The following is a 20,170-nucleotide window of genomic DNA, read 5'->3' as shown; positions in this document are numbered from 1 at the left end:
GAAGAGTAGATATCATTATCCCCATTTTATAGATGAGAAAACTATAATTACTTTCTCATGTAAAAGGTTTGGCTCCTTAAAAGCCATCCTAATAAACATCTGTTATACACATACAAAGATAATATAATTATGCCAGGCCTGGATAGAGTGTATGATTTTATACACACACACACACACACACACACACACACACACACACACACACACACACACAGAGTTACAACAGAGCTTAGAAATCATACCAGTCATTATAGTTTTTTATAAGCAGGCTCCCTCCAGTCACCAAATTCCTACCTAGCATGAGGGAGAGGGGTATGTGACCAACTTCAAGGGGAAAGTTGGATATACTTCACACATTGTGGTGATGGTAGAGGTCTGGAGGGAGGGTTCTCAGAAACTGTGCAGTGTCAACAGCTGAAGGACATGTGGTGATCCCTTGCAATTTGGCAAGGAGCAGTCCTCTTTTTTTTTTTTCCTTATGAAGCCTGGCAGTATCCCTATGCCCTTTCAGTGAGTTATCTTTGTAAGTGAGTCTCTCAGCGTTTGTGCAGAGGTTCGGAGCTTAAAGATCCCCAACTGAAGTGAAATCTGTGAGTGTTGACGTGGGGAGGGGAGTAAGTTTTTTTCTTTTCTTTTCTTTTTTTTTTTAACCTCGTTTCTCTCTCCTTGACTGATTACCAGGCAGTTCCTTCAGCTCTCTTCTGCAAGGATGAGGACGGTAGAGTATCATCAGCTCCTCTCCTCTCTGACCCATTCCCTCTAGGCCTCACCCTACTTAACATAGTCTCATTATCTCTCTCCTATTTCACCACAGGGAGGGGTTGAGATAGGGGCAGAGGAGATTGTATGGAGAAGAATTCAACACGGTAAACATATTTCTTTCGAGGAGCAGTCACTCTTTTAAAGAAAATAAAGCAGTTTGAGGAAAAGTAACAAAGGCTCTATTTGTGTATTTTGCTTTATGGGGCTGAAAATATCTAGTAAATTGATCCTGTGGGAGTAATAAATACACATTACTTTATCTTGTACCTCATGTCCTATACCCCAGAGCCTTGATAGAACAACACCACTTAATAGACTTAAAAAAAGAGTAATTACAGTCATTGGTTGTGTGATTTTTCAGCCCTTCCAGCCCTGCCTGACCTTCTAATTTAGCTCACCGTATCTAACTAATGCATTTATATTCATCTTTTATGAAGCATGTGTAGTACAAAATTGACTTTACAGCCTTTAGCAAGCCGTCCTACCAGGTTTGAGGTTTAGTTAGTAGTAAGTAGAAATAGTAGCTACCTATCTCTATATGTGTATATATAGATAAAGCACATAGGTAGCTCAGCGCATTTTTTATCCTTTAGGGAACATAATAAAAAGTATTTATTGCATTTTTTTTACTTTAAAGCTTTTATACATTTTAGCGTTATTTACAGCTAAACACAAAGGCAAAAGATGCGAGTGTTTTTAAAAAAAATGATTACTGTTAATGTTTCTGCTTGTCAGAAGTGCTTAAATTTTCCTGCACTTTGTCTAAAAACTTAGTACTGTTGCCTTTTAAGAATAACACATTTAAAAAGATCTTGCAAGTCTGATTTGCAAACACCGATGACAGTTTATGATGAGCAACGGTGCAAAATTTGCAACATGTTTGTCATTTCTTTGCTCGACATATTAAGGCAGTGGGTTAAGAAAAAAGAAGAACCCGGTGGAAAAATTAAAACAAAACAAAGAAAAAAAACTAAAACAAAAATCCCACCCTCAAACAAACCTCAAACCTTGAGCTAAAGAGCATGCCAGAATATCTCATTCAGTCTTTCTCATGACTTCTACTCAGTTCACTCAGCCAGTAGAACACAATTGTTCTCTATGCATTTTTTCTCTCACCATATGGTCTCCTCATTACCATACACTAAGGGTCCATATGGGAAACTTGTGAAGTGAACTGTATTCATTTTAACTGCCAGATGAGCAGCCTTTTGCTTTGCAAGCTTAGCTTAAGTCATCTGCTGTCTTTATGTTGTTATGGCAACACAGTACCAATAAAAAATTCTAATCTACTGTAAGTGATCACAGTATTTTAAGTGGTTGCTTGTAACTGCCCTGTAAGCGAAGGGGCTTGGTTTTTCGAAATGACAAAGGGTTACTATCACTTCCAGCAGGTGGCGGTAAAGGAACCATGGTGTTGATCCATGGAGAAGGGGGAGGTGTGGGTGTAGAGTTTGGGGTTTTGTATTTTTCCCTGTGTCTGTTTGAGGGGACAGGCTGGGTAGTGGTTAGACAGCTCTCCCATTCCACCACCCTGAACAGTTGTAGGCTGATATTTCAGCTTTGGCAATAAAGTTATCAGTATTGACATGGGAATAACACGGAAGCCTAGAGAAATGAGACCAGCCTCTCCTTCTTCTCCGGCGTTCCGCAGCCTCCATAGCCACTAGGACGTTTTGCCTGCATTTCAAATTAGTCATTTGAAAACACCGTGCTAATTAAGAGTACCTTAAAGTAATGGAAGTAGGCAGCAACATCCTTAAATATAAATCATTTTCACCTCCACAGGCCCCATGATATGTTGCATCTCTGTCTCTCTATCTGTATTGAAAGTGAATGTTTATAGTCTCAGTTCATCAGTTCACATTAGCCTCATGCTGAATATTTAAACACAGAACAATTTGAACACACCATGAAGGAAGACAGTGACTGCACTTTCATTTGGAACAGCAAGGGCTCATCTAATAATAATTTAGTAAATCAGCCATTTAGTGGCTCAGTTGTACCCTGCGTTGTGCCAAATATTATTCAGTTCAACTGTACACTTACAACATTGAAATTCAGATGGGAGTCACACACAACTCCTTTGCTCAGTGAAGGAGATGAAACTGAAAGCCACCTTCCCTCAAGAGCATTGGTGCTTGGTGATTTATCACAAATGCAGTATCGGGGCAAAATAAAACAGCTAGCGATATACAGTGTAGCCTAATTATTCTTTTGTTGTTTTTGTCTTCTATGCAAGAACTATCAGTAGTTCAGATTGGCAGTGACATTAGTGAAAACAAAAGCAAGAAAATGTTGTGTAACCACAGTGCCATCAGCAGAAGAACATGCCATTCACAACTTATGGTGCTTATGGGTTTCCAGAAAAAATCAGATGCCCTTAGATTAAAGAAGATGTAGGACCCTATGTTTTTTTTTCTTTGATTAGATCAGAATATTCAAACTTTGGACACAAGATACATGTGAGGCCTAGACCAAAGAGAAGAAAGCAAAGAGGAGAGCATGCTTTATGAAAAATTCCTGTGTGAATGAAATTAACTTCCAAAAAATTGTGTATATACTCCATGTATTTTCCTAAGGCTGCCACAAAACATCCAAATTCAGTACCCAGTGGTAGTGATATGTTTGTTTCAAGTGCTTATGGTATCTACTTTTTCTGTTCCCTTTAGATGCCCTTTCTTTTATTTTGTCCTAAATTATCTAATTTTGGGAAAAAAAGAACCACTTTTAAGCTACCATGAATCTTCATTGAACTCTAAGAATGTAAATCTTAGGTAAAACTCTAATAACATATAGTTTTGCAAAAGAAACTTCACTTTTACTCTTCCCCTCCTATTATTACTGAATTCTAGTGGTGGTGTAATTTGGAAAATGGAGGAGAGTTTGGAGATCATCCTCTGCTTTGAGTTGGTTGTGGACAATCAGAAGATGGAGTCAGCAGTCCAATTATCATAGCAGTAGAGTTTTTCTACACAAATACTTCTTGTTTTAGCACAGAAGCTCCTTACATGAAACAGGGGTATGTGTGTGTGTAGCACTCTACATATGGGAATGTTTAATACAATTAATGATGATTTAGAAGCAATAGCAAGGAACATCCGTGGAAGAAAATTCAGACTGTATAGATGTAAGAACAATAAAATGCACCACAGATAGATAATAATAATAGATAATAAAATGCTCATTTGACAGAGCAATTTACCATTTTTAGTTCAAGAAAGCAAAACTCAAAGAGCTTAGGGTAGATGTCTTCACTCTTAGTTCACTATCCTAGGCTTGAGCAACATAATAATTCAGTACTGACAGCCTTCATTTAAGCAGGTACCAAATCCCCAAAGATAAATATGTGAAATTTACAAGTTAGAAAAATGGCCAAATATTTGAAAATCCATAAATGTTGTGTGACTTAGTAGGAAAAGCACTGAGTTGGGAATGCTAAGATCTAGTCCCAGTTTCTGTCACTAACCCACTGGGACCATGGATCTTTGGACTACAGGCTCTTTCTCTGCGAAATAAAGGGTTTGGATTCAATGCTAGGCCTCACATGTATCTTGTGTCCAATTCTACCAATGCTCTGGTATCCTATTATTGTATGACATCTTGAGTATGACTCAGGCCTCGTGACTTTTATTTTTCTTTCATTGGCTCAGAGAGATGAGATAGAAAAACATTCAGAAGGATAGGTGTAACTAGTACCTTTGAACTTTGGCCTTCAACTGAGGTGATGAAGTTGAACAATTCACCAAATTCCTCCTTCTGACCCCAACCAGGCCTAGTACCTTCGTGTCTATGTGTTTGTGTGTCATGGGGGAGAAATCTACCTCAGCCTTTCATTTACCAATGATAATGATGCCATTTAGGAGACAGTAGTAGAAGCACCACCCCCTCAAAAAAAAAAGCCATTGTCATAATTCTTTTCAGGAATACCTAGTTTTACAACATATACTTAACTGCTGACATTTGAAAAGCCAACTCTTTTGGTAAAATGAATCAAGCCATAATGTTTCTTTTATGAGATCCCCTTGCAGGAATGGAAGGCTTGGCACCTCTTGGAGATCAAGAGGGGTGATCCATCATAGTAAAGTCAGCTGTCCTAGCCAGCTTCTCAGAGGTCACTCGATCGAACCAGCAGCTCTTACAACTATATTATTGCTTACGGAACAGTAATTGAGGCACCACAGATAAAAATTACCTGGTCTAATAGGCAGTGAACAATTTTCACTCAATAAAATTATAAGCCAAATCATTCATTTCATAACACTCTGACTAATTTATTTGTTGACCTTTTAATATCCATAGCTCTTCAGTGGTATTATCAGCAACTCAGACAAAATCTCTTGTTCATTTTACTTTCATTGATTTTTTCCCCCCTTCCATTGAGGCAATAACAGTCTGTTTGAGAACAGCCTTTTCTTTCCTTGGTGAAAGTCAATCATGTAAGTTCGTAGTCTTATGTTGATATAGCTGCATTAGCTTACAACCGGCTCTAAGCACGACACAAAGCAATCTCACACTGTCTTTGAGAGCAACACTAAGCTTTTCAGACTGACTCTGTGAAGATTTCAGCCCACATTCATATTCCTGGGTGACGATACAATAATAGCTGCAAGAAGAAAAAGGGCTGTTCATCTAAACTGAACATAAAAGAAAAACGGGAAGCAGAGAAATTTAAGAAACTCGCTCTATTTCTCACCAGCAGAGAATACTTTCGAGGTTGTGTCGATAGAAAATGTGGTCATCCAGCTTTTGACTGTGTTAATTTCCGCAAATTTTCAGCTGGTGGTGTTTGGTGGGCTGCTTCTCTTTTAAATACGTGAATAATCACCAGTGCACTGTATGGTAGTCACAACTTTCGTAGTAGCTTCTAGTATAATAAAATACTATAAAATCTTTAGAATGCAGGGTTATAAAATATAATTGTTAACACGTTTGTCATTTTATGCCTCCCTTGAAATAACTGCTTGTTACCTGCACCGAATCTATGCTCCTCCCTTCCATTTCAATTTAGTTCAAAGTGGCCCTTAGTTATAATGAGAATGTCCCTTTCAAGAGAAACACATTTAATTACAACCATTACGGAATGTAAGTGACTCTACTCAGTTGTAGGGCTTAGGAGTAGTGTTTAAAATCGGATACTGAAACATCCTCATGTTCCAGTAAGCTTTGTTTTGAGCATTTCAATTTTTAGAATAATGCACATTTGGAGAATTCCTCTATAGACCAGAAGTAAAGTGGTATTGGAGTGTCACTTTGATTATTTCTCCTACATTTCTCATTGTACTGATTTTTAATATGAAAATAGTTTTATTCTGAAGTATGGCTAGAGCATTGGATTTGAATTCATAAGAACAGGTTTTTCCTACTAGCTTTGCTTACTGGTTATGTGGCTCTGGGCAAATTATTTTTACCTCTCTTTCTTTTAGTGTCCTTATCTGAAAAATGAGGGGGGGGGTGGTGAGATAGTGGTGGTGGTAAGGGCTTTGGATGAAATGATCTATACAGCAGGGTACTCCCAGCTATAGAGACTATGCTACCATCTAAATAAATGTGGTAAGGAAGAATGAACCTCATTCAATTCAACACATATTTTTTGAACACTGTTACATATACATGCCTGAGGCAAATAGATTGTGGTTTGGATAGAGAACTCGTCAGAGAGCCAGGGAGTTGCGAATTCAAATTCTGCATTAGTCATGTACATTCCTGGGCAACTAAGCCTTCAAAGGTTTAGAATCAATGGCCTCTAAAGTATTTTCCTGCTGTAAATATAGGATGCTAGAATTTCAAGAGATACAAAAAAAAGAGAGAAATATGTCATGAGGGCAAGAGGTCTTAGAACAAGAGAAAGAGTCCTTATTTCAGAGTGAGGAATCCTGGGTTCAAATCTTCACACTGACACTACCTGGATGTCCCTGAGTAACTCTTCTTGGCCTCACTTTCCTCATCTATAAAAAGAGGGGGTTGGACTAGATAACTGAGGAAGCCTGTTCCAGTTCTAAATTGGTGATCCTATTATTAGCCTGGAAACCTTCAGAACATCATTAAGATATGCAAGCACAAAGGGAAGGGAGACCATAGTCCAAACCCAACCTCCTTAAAAATAGCATCTGTGCCAGGTTCACAATTTTATTCAGTTATGGTATATAAAATACATTGTTTGGAAGCCCTAGGAATTATTTATAAAGTAAAACACTAAAAGGTTAAACTCTAAAATCTATTATATTTATAACAAGAAGGTACAAGGTTTCTGTCCCTGGGAATAGATGAAAATGTTGATTTCCTTATCAGTAGAGCAGAACAGGAATATAGTCAGAACACCTAAATCAGAATTAATCCTGATCTCATTTAACATATATTTTAAAGGGCAGCTAGGAGGCATAGTGGATAGAGCTCTGGTCTTGGAGTCAGGAGGACCTGAGTTCAAATCCAGCTTCAGACACTTGACACTTACTAGCTGTGTGACCCTGGGCAAGTCACTTACCCCCAATTGCCTCACCAAAAGGAAAAAAGTAAAAAAAAAATTTTCAAATCCAACAAGTATTTGAATACCTACTATGTACAAAACATCATGCTAAGCAAGGCAGATATAAAGATGCATAATGGTTTACATTTATATAGTGCTTGACAATTTATAAATATTTTCATCACAACTACTTTTTTTTTTTACTATATCCACTTTACAGAATAGGAAACTGAGGTTAAGCACTGTTAAGTAATTTGCTCATAGTAACACGTGAAAAACATTTTCTAGCATTAGGAATAGATCTCATGTTTCTTGACTACAAATCAAGTGTTCTTTCCAAAATGTCACAATTCCTATATGATACAGGCCTTGACATCAAGGAGCCGCATAGATAAGGAGGTAAGACAGGCATATCAGCTAATTACTAGACAAATTCTATATAAAAAAGAGAACATAACAAGTAGATACAGAAGTGCAGGATAACATGAAACATTCTATTTCATTGGTCTCTAAACTTTTTTTGATACGATGTTCTACCAGTAAAAAATTTTTGAACATGTGCCCCAAATGTATGTGTGTATATTTATCACAAGTTATATTCATGTGCCACTGTACTAACAATTCTTGACCATGATGGCCCATCACAGACAGGTCTACCATAAGCAATGTAGCATGTGAACTCATCTTCTCATACCATGCTTGCTTATCACTTGGGGCCATAGAGAACACTGATCTAGCTAATGCTACTTAGACTATCATGAAAGACTAACTTAGTTTGACTTCTGTTTGAGAGCAGATCTCATTCTATCCATATTTACATTCTCATTTTTAATTTAGGTGTCCTTTCCCAATGACTCTTCAAATTGTGACTTCCCAAACTGAAAAAGAAAGCCAGAACCTGTTCTTCACCTTATGGTGAGGTTCTCACTATCCAGATATCTGGTTCTGTAAATCATATATTAGATGTAAATGGACAGATGTTATTTATTGTTTCACAGCTATTCTAAGGGAAAGAAAAGGTTAAATAATTGTATAGTGAATTTTTGAACTACCTAGACTGTGAATCCAGGTAATCTTCAGTATTTAAAATATTGGATTGACTTTCTGAATAGTTTTATCTTTGAACAGTTGTGCAGTTCCTTTCACCCTGGACATATAAATATGGAATAAAACAGACCCATAGACCTCCTGATGTAAATGTTTGCTTGTTTCATCTTAGAAGGTAAATGGTCCACTGAGACTACAGTAGATTACAGTGAAGTACTAGGAAGGATTAAATAGCTAAACCACAGCTTAGAACCAAGCATTCATTTTCTACAAGGTCATGGCTTTTTTTTTTTAATGCAAAAAGTATTTCGGGGGACCTAGGATATAGGTAATAGATGATTTGATATTCACATAGAATAGCCTCTTTATGACGTTATTACTGAGGATCAAATGAAGTAATGCCTGTAAAGTACATTCCAGTTCTTAAACACTATATGATTAATAGCTATTTTTAAGGTGTTATTAGTAAGAAAGGAGCTTATGGACTAAAAACACCTATACCAGAAAAGATTCATTATATTAATAACAAAATCAAAATTTAAACATAAGAAAGGAACGTTCATCCAAGGGTGGCATATGGTACAATCATGGTGATCAAAATTAAACACGTGGAGTTTATATTTCAGATTGAACCAAAATTTAGGGCCAAATGGAATGGAGCCAAAGTAAAGGTTTTGTGAATTAAAAAAAAAAAGTGGTTCTCTATGTGCAAACCACTTTACTAAGTGATGATGATAGAAATAGAAAAACTGAGACAGTTGCTTCTGTCAAGGAGTTTATACTCTGAGGAAGCAGCATATTAAAGAACATTCTGCAACATGGCAGATTGAAAGACTGGAAATCCCAAGAATTCAGAGGTGGAGTGGATGGCAAGCCCCAGCAGTCCTTAGGGTACAACAGAAGGTGAGAAGGAACTGCCATGTTCAATAGATCATAGAGCTTAGGTTTGGAGGTCACTAGGAGGGGGTGGCAAGGCAAATATTAAGTCTTAGTGGACCTCCAGCTTATTGGAAGGTATAGAGTTGTTGACTCATCCAAGCCCTCTGAGCAGATCTTCTGCACTTCTAGTCAGTGCTAAGCAGTATAATGCAAATTATTTACTTTTTCTTGGCTCTAATTCTTTTATGCATGTTATTCATCTCCCTAAAATTATTATAAGCTTTTTGAAGAATTTACAATCACAAAGAACTTATTGAATGCCTCTCATGTGCTTAGCCTCATGCTGGCACTATAGAGGATAAAGAGGAAGATGCGGCATGATCTCTGCCTTCAAGGCCTTTACAGTCTAACTGGAAAGAGAAAACTAAAACATGTAGAAAAGCAGTTATTTATATGAAGAAATATATTGATTGCTACATGCTTCCTAACATTATATTTACAATAAGAACTCAGAGGAGAATGAAAGCGTAATGAGTTAGAGAGGGTTTCATGTAGAAGTGGGACTTGACCTAGACCTGGAAATCTGGGTATGTTTGGGATATCTGTAGGAAAGAAGGGAAGCCATTCCAGATAAAAGTGACAGGAGATATAAGTAAATGCATTAATATTCCAAGAAAAACAAAATTGCTTCTTCATGATGTAAGGAGACTAATGAGCAAAGAGATAGGTATAGTCATAGGATATTGAAAGTTTATTTTCTATTCCTTACAGCACCTAAGTGGTAAGAAAATATAAGTGTCTTTCAAGATATCCAAGATTAACATTGATGTTGATGACTACAGTTGATAAATACTTGTTACTACAACTAAAAAAGTTTAAAACCATTTTTTTTATCCACTTGTAGTAGTAATACAATCAGTAATGCAGCCATTATAACAGCACTGATTCTTAAATTGAAATAGAAAAGAATGTTATTCTGACTTTGTCACTGATACTTTAGGAACATTATTTCTCCTTGTGTTACACACACAAAAAAGTATTCTTGTAATATCTTACTGAATCACCCACATCATTGCTCACTAAGTCACAAAGCAAAGGAGATAGAACTAAATTAGTGGGTAGAAATTTGTATAGTCTAGAGAATTTTTCATAAAATACATATTAGAAACACACATTTATGAGGTAATTTACAATTACAAAGCATTTTAAATACATCAATGGACCCTTCACTTCTTTACAAGAAAAGAAGTATAAATATTACTCCCATTTTACAGATGAGGAAGCTGAGTCTCAGAAAGAGCTTAAGTGACTTACTTAAAGTCATACAACTATTTAAATTGTAGAGGTCTTCTGTATGAACATACTTTGCTCTTTCCATTATATCATGAAAATTTAAATGAAATTTAAAGACATAAAAAGTAGTCTCACTGTAGAACAAGCATTGGTTCAGAAATGATGGATCACTTCAGTGTCTGAGGCATTTTTTTTGCCTTCCCAAGTGTGTTGTGTGTGTGTGTGTGTGTGTGTGTGTGTGTGTGCGCGGAGGGAGAGAGAAAGAGAGAGAGAGAGAGAGAGAGAGAGAGAGAGAGAGAGAGAGAGAGAGAGAGAGAGAGAGAGAAAGAGAGAGAGAGAGAAAGAATAGTGAGGGTGTTTTGGAGCAATCTCTATTTTCATGCTTTGAATTTTATTAGCAAGAAGACTTGGTTAATTTTTTTAAAAGAGGAAAATATCTAGAAAAGTAAATGCCTACACAAATTAAATATTAGTGTTAGTCAAGTATTCTTTTCAGAAATATTGAAATTGCACATCAATATAGAGGAATTTTTATATTTTTTCCTCTTAATGCCAAAAAAAAAATAAGAGTTTAGGAATAATTTCAGAGACAAAAGGTTGTATGAGACACCTAGCTCTTTCCTTCTAGGAAATTTCTTTTCTAACATCTCAGGCTCATTCATTTTCCAATGTGAAATTACAGATATTTTCAAATTACCATATAAAACTACAAAAAAATTACACTCATGACCACAGTAGAGATAGCATACAGTATCAATTTGATTTTAAAAGGCATACATCTTTTTTATTACCTGTCATTTTTATAATACCTTTTACAAATTTAATCAATACATTTTAACATTCTATATACTTTAAGTGCAATATACAATAAATATTCAAGTTTCATCTTAAACATGCTTTAGCCTTTAAATTGTTAAAACTGCAGTGCCCTTTCAATCTACTTACATAATGTCATAAAATATACATTTCAAGGTAAATGAAGTCAGCTACTTCAATTTAGTCCCTCAAACTGGTAGTAAATGAGAGGTTAACACTATGGTGCCAAACCCATTATTGAGTAAATTTAGCACCTTGGACAGCTCTGTAAAATCTTTATTGCTTTCCTGACCTGCTCGTCATGTTCTGTCTGTGTGTTCAGTGGCTCTCAGCTCTGATTGAAAGGCAATATATTAGATCCCGAACACAAACACGCTCGGGGGCTAGTTCACTGGGAGCGTAATGACATGGAGGTGAGAGCAATTTTCTGGTCATCGCAATCCAAGCACCTTGCAAGGTCCATTGCGCTAACTCATAGAAGGCTTAGGAGCTCCTCTCTCTTTTCTATGAGGTAGAAATAACTAATATCACCAGAATAACTTTGGTGAATCTGAGACCAATTTAGACTCTCCCTCAAATCCCAAAGTTAATATTTCAGTGAAGGATATCCTACCTATTTTAAAATATTATTTTAAGGTAGGGCTCTCAGCAAGACATATGTAGGCTCTCTCTGCTTAAGGCTGCTTGCTGGCTTCAGCTGATGCTCTGTTGATGACCTGGTTGTGTAATATGTGTTGAATGGGAAATATGCTTTAAGCATCATGAACCAGCAAAAGCCCCTACTGTTAAGAACTTTAGGGGAAAAAATTTGAATTTTTGTGTTCAATTGATGAAATGGAAGTGAAGAACTCAAATTTCTTAACAGTTAATTTTAATTTTTTTCTGGTTTTTATAATTAAAAAAAATATCTTTCAGCAGTAAAACCATAGTATTGGATAGTATCTTGTGCCCCAATAGTGGGATGTGTTTCCTACTGTCATGCATCTCAGAGCTGTTAGGATGAACTTATCTCTTCCCTAGTTGTGGATTCAATGTAGATAACTTAAGAGAAGAGTCTTTGTTTGCGGATTCTGTCATAAGAAAGAATCTTTTTTATAAGTTCAGGTTCTAATGTATATACTGTTGTTATTTATTCAAACCAGAAGTATGTTGTTTTCCCGAAGAGTGAAAGGAGAAAAAATTATAAAAATTTTTGAAAGGCTAAATACCAGCATCAATATTTATCTGAAAAAATAGATGTCCAGAGAGCTAGAGAAGCCAGATTTGAGCAAATGAACTAAGTTCATGCTGTTTTGTTTTAATCTTTCCTAGGAGTCAGATAAGGCAGGATGGTTTAGGAGAGCTCTGTGAAAGCATCACAGCCCACATTTGATATGGGGATAGGGTTTAGTGCATTCATACCCCTAGTGGATTATTAACCAGTGTGGTCAAATACCACAACAAAACAACAAAAAAAGAAAAGCAAATTCTCTGGTAACCTACCTTTAACATTAAAAAATTGTTTCAGATCTATTGATTCACAACCCATTGATTATATAATGCATTTCACTTCATGTGTAAAGAATAACTGAAATGTGTTTTGTGAAGAGGGCTAGAGCAGCTTAAGGCAAACATAAATGTTTATTGAGAACTCCAAACCCCTCCATCTCATTTTTGAATTTAGGACATTATATATGTCATAAGTAGTTACTGCAGTATGACAACTATTTTATCTTATATTATAGAGAATTTAAAATTGGAAAAATGCTAATATGGATCTAAAAGCTTGTCATTTCAAGAGTTTTTCAAGGATTTTTGAAGAGCCTATGGTGACAGCGAAATGAATGCAATTATATCCCTATTTTCTGATCAGAGTCTATGATCTATGACAACTGAGCATCATGGTTCCTTTTCTACGTAGAATATCTCTTGTGGAAAATATTTGAAGTTGCACTTTAAAAAAAAAAACTTTACACAGCCTAAACTCTGCGCATCTTATTGTAAATTATTTTCAACAGTCTTGCTGTGCATTTGTGATTCTTTGCAATGCTTGTACTTCTCAGTAAATTAATTTCTTCTTTATTTGTTCTTTAGGCATTATAGAGTGAATAGATTTATTGCAAAAATGTGTCCAAAACTTCAGAATATCTGGGCAGAGTGTAGATGCCAGTAATCTCTTTGGGTTATTAAAAAAAATAAACAAACAAAAAACTACAACAGCTTCTACCTTGTTGCCAGCATTTTTTTCCCTTGTGATTTTAAATTTTGGTTTCTTATGCACTTAAAAGCAGACAGAAGATAATACCAAGCTAAATGTGTCAATGGAGTTTGGGGATGACCAACCTGAAGTAAAACAAAACAAAACATTCTGGAGATTTCCATGAGGATGGTCGAAAAGAGTGACAAAATACAAGGGGAATTTTGATTGTTATTAAAAAAATGTAAGGCCAGCCTTGAAAACTGGTTTAAAGTGAACTTGAGGGTTTGGGCGTAGGAAGAATTATTCCTTAAGACTCTTTAGAAAAGAGGAAGGATCGCATTCCTTTATCATGTGGATTTACTTCTGGGCACTCTTATATCATGGCTCTGACATACAAGAGAGATAAACAAAAGTAGTTTAATGCTACATGTTTCCAGTAGCTGAAGATTGATTGGAAATCTCTTGAAAATGACCTGTCTGATAAGGTCACAGTTCCTGGAATAAGCAATTAAGTGCAAAATAAACACATTTTAGGGATTCATAACATGCACTGAATGGCATCGATTGTAGTAATCTAGCAAATGACCTCAGAATTGTATTCTGCAATAAACGTATGAGTGCTTTATCCTGCAGATGGCAGACAATTGACTGATGTATTTTATCTTGCAGCCCCAATGACGCTCACCTTTTGACTCGATTAAGTGTATATGTGAACAGGGATAAACTCTTGATTTAACACCATTCTGGAGGTCCTTCCCAAAGCAGTTCTGTTCGAGGACTTCCTTGGAAATGAGACTGGGGGAATGCAACTTTATGAAAAGATTAAAGCAAAGTCCCTTCACTATTATCTTTGCTTCACTCAGAGGAATATATCTGTTTTTCTATTGGCAGGAAGTAATACTCAAACGAGCTGCTGATTTAGTGGAGGCTCTCTATGGTATGCCCCACAATAACCAGGTAAGGATGCTTTGATTTTGCATGAAATAAATTGAGAATATAAAGCTTATTGTACTATTGAGAAAGTGTGGGGAAAGAATATGAACATGTTTAGAGATTGTTTAGTTAATATTACAGTACAAGATTATTCAATTATTTTTCTCTTTTTATAAATCTTCCCTAATTATTTGCCTTAGATTGAAAAGGACTTCTGTGAAAAAGTAGAGAAGTGTTTTATATAAGCAGAGTTATTTTAAGGTGTTTTTATTTTATTCCTGTTTCTAAGAAAAGTTGGGGACCATGGGAAAAGGGGCTGGAACTTTTGTTCTAAAAGGGATAATCGGACTTGACCAGTGTCATCTGTTTGTTTTGACCATCATTGTTTAGTCTACAGAAGACCCAGCTCTTCATGACTGTGAAGGGCTGCTAGTTTCTTCTTCATGCCCTTTGAATCAATGTGTAGCACTACCCCTCAGAGGGATGCAGTGGCTTGGGTGCTGACATAGTACCAACAATACTGGATTTGGTGTCTGAAAACCTGGCGTCTTGGACCACTACCATCACTTGACATTGTTGATATTTATACAATACTTTAAAGTTTTCATAGCATTTTATATACATCATCTCATTTGAACCTCACAGTGACTTTGGAAGGTAGGTTCTGCAGATATTATCCTGAATGTACAGATTAAGAAGCTCAGGCTCAGAAAAGTGAGGTGACTTGCCTCTGGTTATATATAGCTAGTAAGCATCAGAAGTAGGATTTGAACCCAGTGAATTTATGCCAAGTCTAGAATTCTATCCCTTATACTTATGCTGCCTCCCCAACACTCAGAGTCAAGCACCAATAGGCTGTAACTTGCCAAACCAAAATAATAGCCAGCAATTATATTGCATTTCAAAGGTTTAAAAAGCATTTTTCATGTCATCTCAACCAATCATCATAGCCACCCTCTTAGGTAGGTACTACTATCACCCCTATTTTACAGATGAAAAAATTGAGGCTAAGGCAGGCTAAGTGACTTGCCCAGGGTCATACACGAATCTGAGGCAGGATTTGAATTCAGTTCTTCTAGACTCCAAGTCCAGCACTCTACATGCTCTGTTAGTTTGTGTTTTCATAGTGTGTTAGTTCCCAACATCAGAAAGAGAAATGATACCATGCTAGGGAAAATAATTTGAACGTTCATTTCATTTTTTAGGAAATCATACTGAAGAGGGCAGCTGATATTGCAGAGGCTCTGTACAGCGTTCCTCGTAACCACAACCAACTTCCTGCCCTTGCTAACACTTCCGTTCATGCTGGAATGATGGGAGTTAATTCATTCAGTGGACAACTGGCAGTGAATGTCTCAGAAGCTTCACAAGCTACCAATCAGGGTCAGGAATATCTAATACCTACATGCTGCTTCCTCTACTTCCTCCCCCTCCCCCTGCCTTTCCTAATTATCCTTTCAAATAACATTTTCTCCGTATGACATTCCTAGCTCTTCTTTCTGTTGTATTATTTTATAACTTAGTTTTTGGTTGTTACCACTACTGGTCAGGGACTCGAGGCTGGCATGGAAGTGTGAATTTTCTATCTATGTTTTTGAATGTCACATAAAAATATAGGTGACAGATAGCAAAGGAGGCCAGAATTAAAATCCCAAGGGCCAAGGGACAGCATCAACTCCTGCCAATGGAAGAAAAACCTGTTAGCTTTAGGGTACAACCCTTAAACTGCAATTTATTTCTGTGGCAAACCCATAATTTATAGAACTTGTGTTTCTACTTCCTTCAGCCCTCAGTATTTATGATATCCCAAGGATGTGTCTTTTTCTTGCTTCCCATTTTAATCACAGAGCTAGTGACACAAAGACCATGTATGTGAATGTCAGCCTCCTACCCACTGGGTGTCAGAGGAGAGTTGGAAAGGGGGAATAAGAAGAGATCCTCTTTTTCTTATCTCACCCAAAGGTACCACCCACTTAAATCATTCCCCTCTTCTGGATTTTCTGTGTTCCCAGGTTTCACTCGAAATTCAAGCAGCGTATCACCACATGGGTACGTGCCTAGCACCACCCCACAGCAGACCAACTATAACTCTGTCACCACCAGTATGAATGGATATGGAAATGCCGGAATGTCCAACTTAGGCGGATCCCCCACCTTCCTCAATGGCTCAGCTGCCAACTCTCCCTATGCCAGTAAGTAGTGTTGTTCTACGTTTCTGCACATTTTCATCAAATGGAACTGGAGACTCACTCTGCTGCTCAATATTTAGCTTCTATTTTAGACCTCAGAAGCTCAACCTGGGTGCTGCTGTCTGCTCCCAAACCTGATGGCTAAGCAATTAAAGTTACCCATGATGTTCACTGTCAAGGTTCTTCAACAAACCAAAGCCTCTTTCTTCAAAGACATGCCTTCCCTTGATTTTCACTCTGTCTCTGCTTTTTATTTAAAGTTGGTTTCACTTGGGGAGATAAATAAGAATTAAATAAAAAGAAAGGTGGAATTATTCTTTGGTACCATGTTCAGCTGAGAATGAAGTTCAACTTCCATAATTTCTAGATAAGTAAATCATAGACCTATAGGTCTTTAGATCTATATATGATCTATATCTTAGATAGAATTGCAGGCCTTTAGTCCAGGCCTCTCATTTTACAGGTGAAGAAACTGAGGTCTAAGTAATTTGCTCCAGGTTGTGCAGTGAGGAAGTGAGGAAGCTTATACTTGACTCCAAGTATAGTTCTCTAGGCTATAACTTTAAAAGCATTCTAAACAAAATAGTTGTTTTATATAACCTGAGGATCTTTGGGGAGATTTAAAAATACTGTGCCAAGTTCATACTGCAGGGAATATTGTCTTGATGTCAAAAATCTTGCTAAAATACCTTAGCTTTGAAGATATGTACAGAAGAAAAGTGCATCCAACACTATCTATTTAGCAATAATGATTTGGGCATGGTTGAAATAATTTTCTTTTTCTTAAACTAAAAAGTGATACGTATGTGTGTGTGTGTATATATATGTATATATGTACGTATGTATCAATATCTATCTATGTCGTGATTTGACAACCCTGGTGGACGTTTGAGCATCAATCCAATAAAGGAAGCTTCTTCTTTTTGTAGATTTCAAGACAGGAGGGAGGGACACACAACACACACACACACACACACACACACACACACACAGAGAGAGAGAGAGAGAGAAGAGAGAGAGAGAGAGAGAGAGACAGACAGAGAGAGAGACAGAGACAGAGATAGAGAGACAGAGAGAGAGAGAGAGACAGAGATAGAGAGACAGAGAGAGAGAGACAGAGAGACAGAGAGAGAGAGACAGAGAGAGAGAGAGAGAGAGACAGAGAGAGAGAGAGAGACAGAGAGACAGAGAGAGAGAGACAGAGAGACAGAGAGACAGAGAGAGAGACAGAGAGAGAGAGACAGAGAGAGAGAGAGAGAGAGACAGAGAGACAGAGAGACAGAGAGAGACAGACAGAGAGAGAGAGACAGAGAAAGACAGAGAGAAAGTGTTAGTTCTTCTGTTGCAAGAGCACTTTTCTCTATGGCTGAATTCTTGGATTCCTCATCTAGTGCAGTGAGGCTTTATGGGTGTAGAACTAGATACTTCTTGGGCATTGAAACTACTGGAGAAACCTATTCCTAGAACTATGTCTACTAAAGAGTTACTGTTTGAGGTCAGCCTTCACTCCTCTTACTTTTTATTTTGATCCATCAGAAGGTTGTCCCTGGTAGACCTGTCATTTCACTAATACCTAATCCATTCAATCAGAAAATGTTTCAATCATGACCTGAAAATTAAAAGGTGGCATTCTTAATTAAATCAATAAACTAATTGCTGTATAGTAGCAATTCAATTTAGGCACTTTGATTGCTCAGCCTTCCTGAGTACTTGCAGACACCAAGTGACTTCAGCCTAAGATTGTATCTGTCAGACTGTGAAACTTTGAACATTTAATTTCCATTAATTGATTTCCTCAGTGTTCACAAATATAGTATCAGATTCTCAAATAGGCACTCAGATGGGACAATTTTATCTACATAAATGCAAATAAAATAATAACAGAAAGCCCAAATGATTTGAGATTTTTCCTCTATAACATTTAATTATTCATAAGCCACTCATGTTGAAAAATTGCAAATGGGATTTAAAAAATAAATAAATAAGGCAAGACTTTCCACTAGTGAATGCTCTTTCTAGTGTGGTGTCTGATAACCAATAATATTGAAACAAATGGAACTGTTTGACTATATTTCACCCCTCCTTCTTTGAGATTCCCCACCTCTAAACACACATAATGATCACATTTGCCAAAGAGATTAATTGCCTTCTTCAGTGAAACAGCGGGACTTCAAATCTACGTATATTTAAAAATCAAACCTCCAGTACAGGAATTTTGCAATTTAAATGGGGATTATTATTGAACGCATTTCCACATTTATAAATCCTTGGAGAGGTATAAAAATGCTACCCTCATTAAAAGAAAAATACAGTTTAGAAAATATATCTGTGAAAATTCTGAAGACAGCTCTGTTTTCCTGCTGCAGAAGCAACTGATAGCCTCATATTTGGGCTTTGGATATTGTCAAAAATCGACCAGGGTCTGCAAATGAAGTGTTCAGTGACCAATTCTGCAAAACCTGTCTCCCCTTTTCAACTGTATCGTGAGGGCCAGGTGATACAAAGTGATCAATTCCTACCTGTGTTAACTTGCCAAAGCCGTAGGCTCAGATACAAATATTAGCCAAATAGCCCATGTGATGCAGGGTACCATCTATGGAAAAAGTGTTTTCCTTTGCAATTAGCAATGAGTAAGGGAACTTTTTCTGGGATTTGGCTCAGAGGCTTAGAATTTCAAATTGTGCAGCTAAAAGTCAAAGTGCTAGTGCCCATTGGTCCACCAGAGATGGAAGAGAGTGAACAGATGGCATATAGAGAAAAGATTGAAGATAGTCTCTCAGCAGGGAGAAAATCAAGTTGTGTGTGGGGTGGCAGGACTCTCTGGAGAAGATGTGTTTATTGGAATAAACAAGAGCTAAATCATAGTGCCAAAAGATTAAAGACCAAGTCTAAAGGAGATCTTGGCTGGTGGAAGATATACATCTGTCCCAACTTTCTCAGGTCTCCTGGTCAGTTAATATTCTCTCCCCCTAGTACTGCCAAAGTTTTCCCATCATTAGTCATCATACTGATCTCTTGAGTACCAGACAGTACTTAAATATCATGGTATTATGTGTGTACACATGCACATGCCTTTCTGTATATGTATGTGCACACTTATACGAAGGACAGTGTGGTATAGTTGATACAGAGCTGGCCTCAAAGCTAAAGACTTGGATTACAGTCCCATCTCTGACATCTACTGGCTGGATCACCCAGGACAAGTCAGTTAACATCTCAGGGCTCTAAGCAACCAAGACTATACATGATAGTGGTGACAGCCTGCATTGGAAGAAAGAGTTTCCTCTTCTGACTTGGCATATTCCTTGTACCAATGAAAACTCACATCCAGTCCCTATTCTATCCGTGTGTGTGAATATACACACATGCACACACACACACACATACATATATACACATATACACATATATATACTCATATGTCTACATACATGCATATACACACATGCATGATTATATGTGTATCCATATATAATACATAAATATATGCAGCCAGATACTATATATGTATACACATAGTGATAATTCTTATAAATCAACAAATACATTGAATATTTATTATACATAAGCACTGTACTAGTATTGTGAAGGATACAAAAAAACTTGAAG

The 20,170-nt window shown here is 36.9% G+C and overlaps 1 protein-coding gene across 6 annotated transcripts in view; it reads left to right on the top strand.

Annotated features, from left to right (window-relative positions):
• Positions 1-20,170, top strand: part of EBF1 (EBF transcription factor 1) — a 456,997-nt gene that overhangs the window by 423,302 nt on the left and 13,525 nt on the right. For all 6 annotated transcript variants that reach the window (XM_020992366.2, XM_020992365.2, XM_020992364.2 and 3 more), the window contains exons 12-14: positions 14,331-14,396; positions 15,578-15,755; positions 16,385-16,564. In XM_020992366.2, coding sequence (XP_020848025.1) covers positions 14,331-14,396; positions 15,578-15,755; positions 16,385-16,564 — 424 coding nt within the window. The remainder of the gene's footprint in view (positions 1-14,330; positions 14,397-15,577; positions 15,756-16,384; positions 16,565-20,170) is intronic.

The sequence above is a fragment of the Phascolarctos cinereus genome, unplaced genomic scaffold, assembly GCF_003287225.1.
Source record: "Phascolarctos cinereus isolate Bilbo 61053 unplaced genomic scaffold, phaCin_HiC Scaffold_2;HRSCAF=192, whole genome shotgun sequence".
Taxonomy (NCBI): Eukaryota; Metazoa; Chordata; class Mammalia; order Diprotodontia; family Phascolarctidae; genus Phascolarctos; species Phascolarctos cinereus.
The sequence above is the reverse complement of the archived record's forward strand: the minus strand, read 5'-3'. Positions and strand labels throughout refer to the sequence as shown.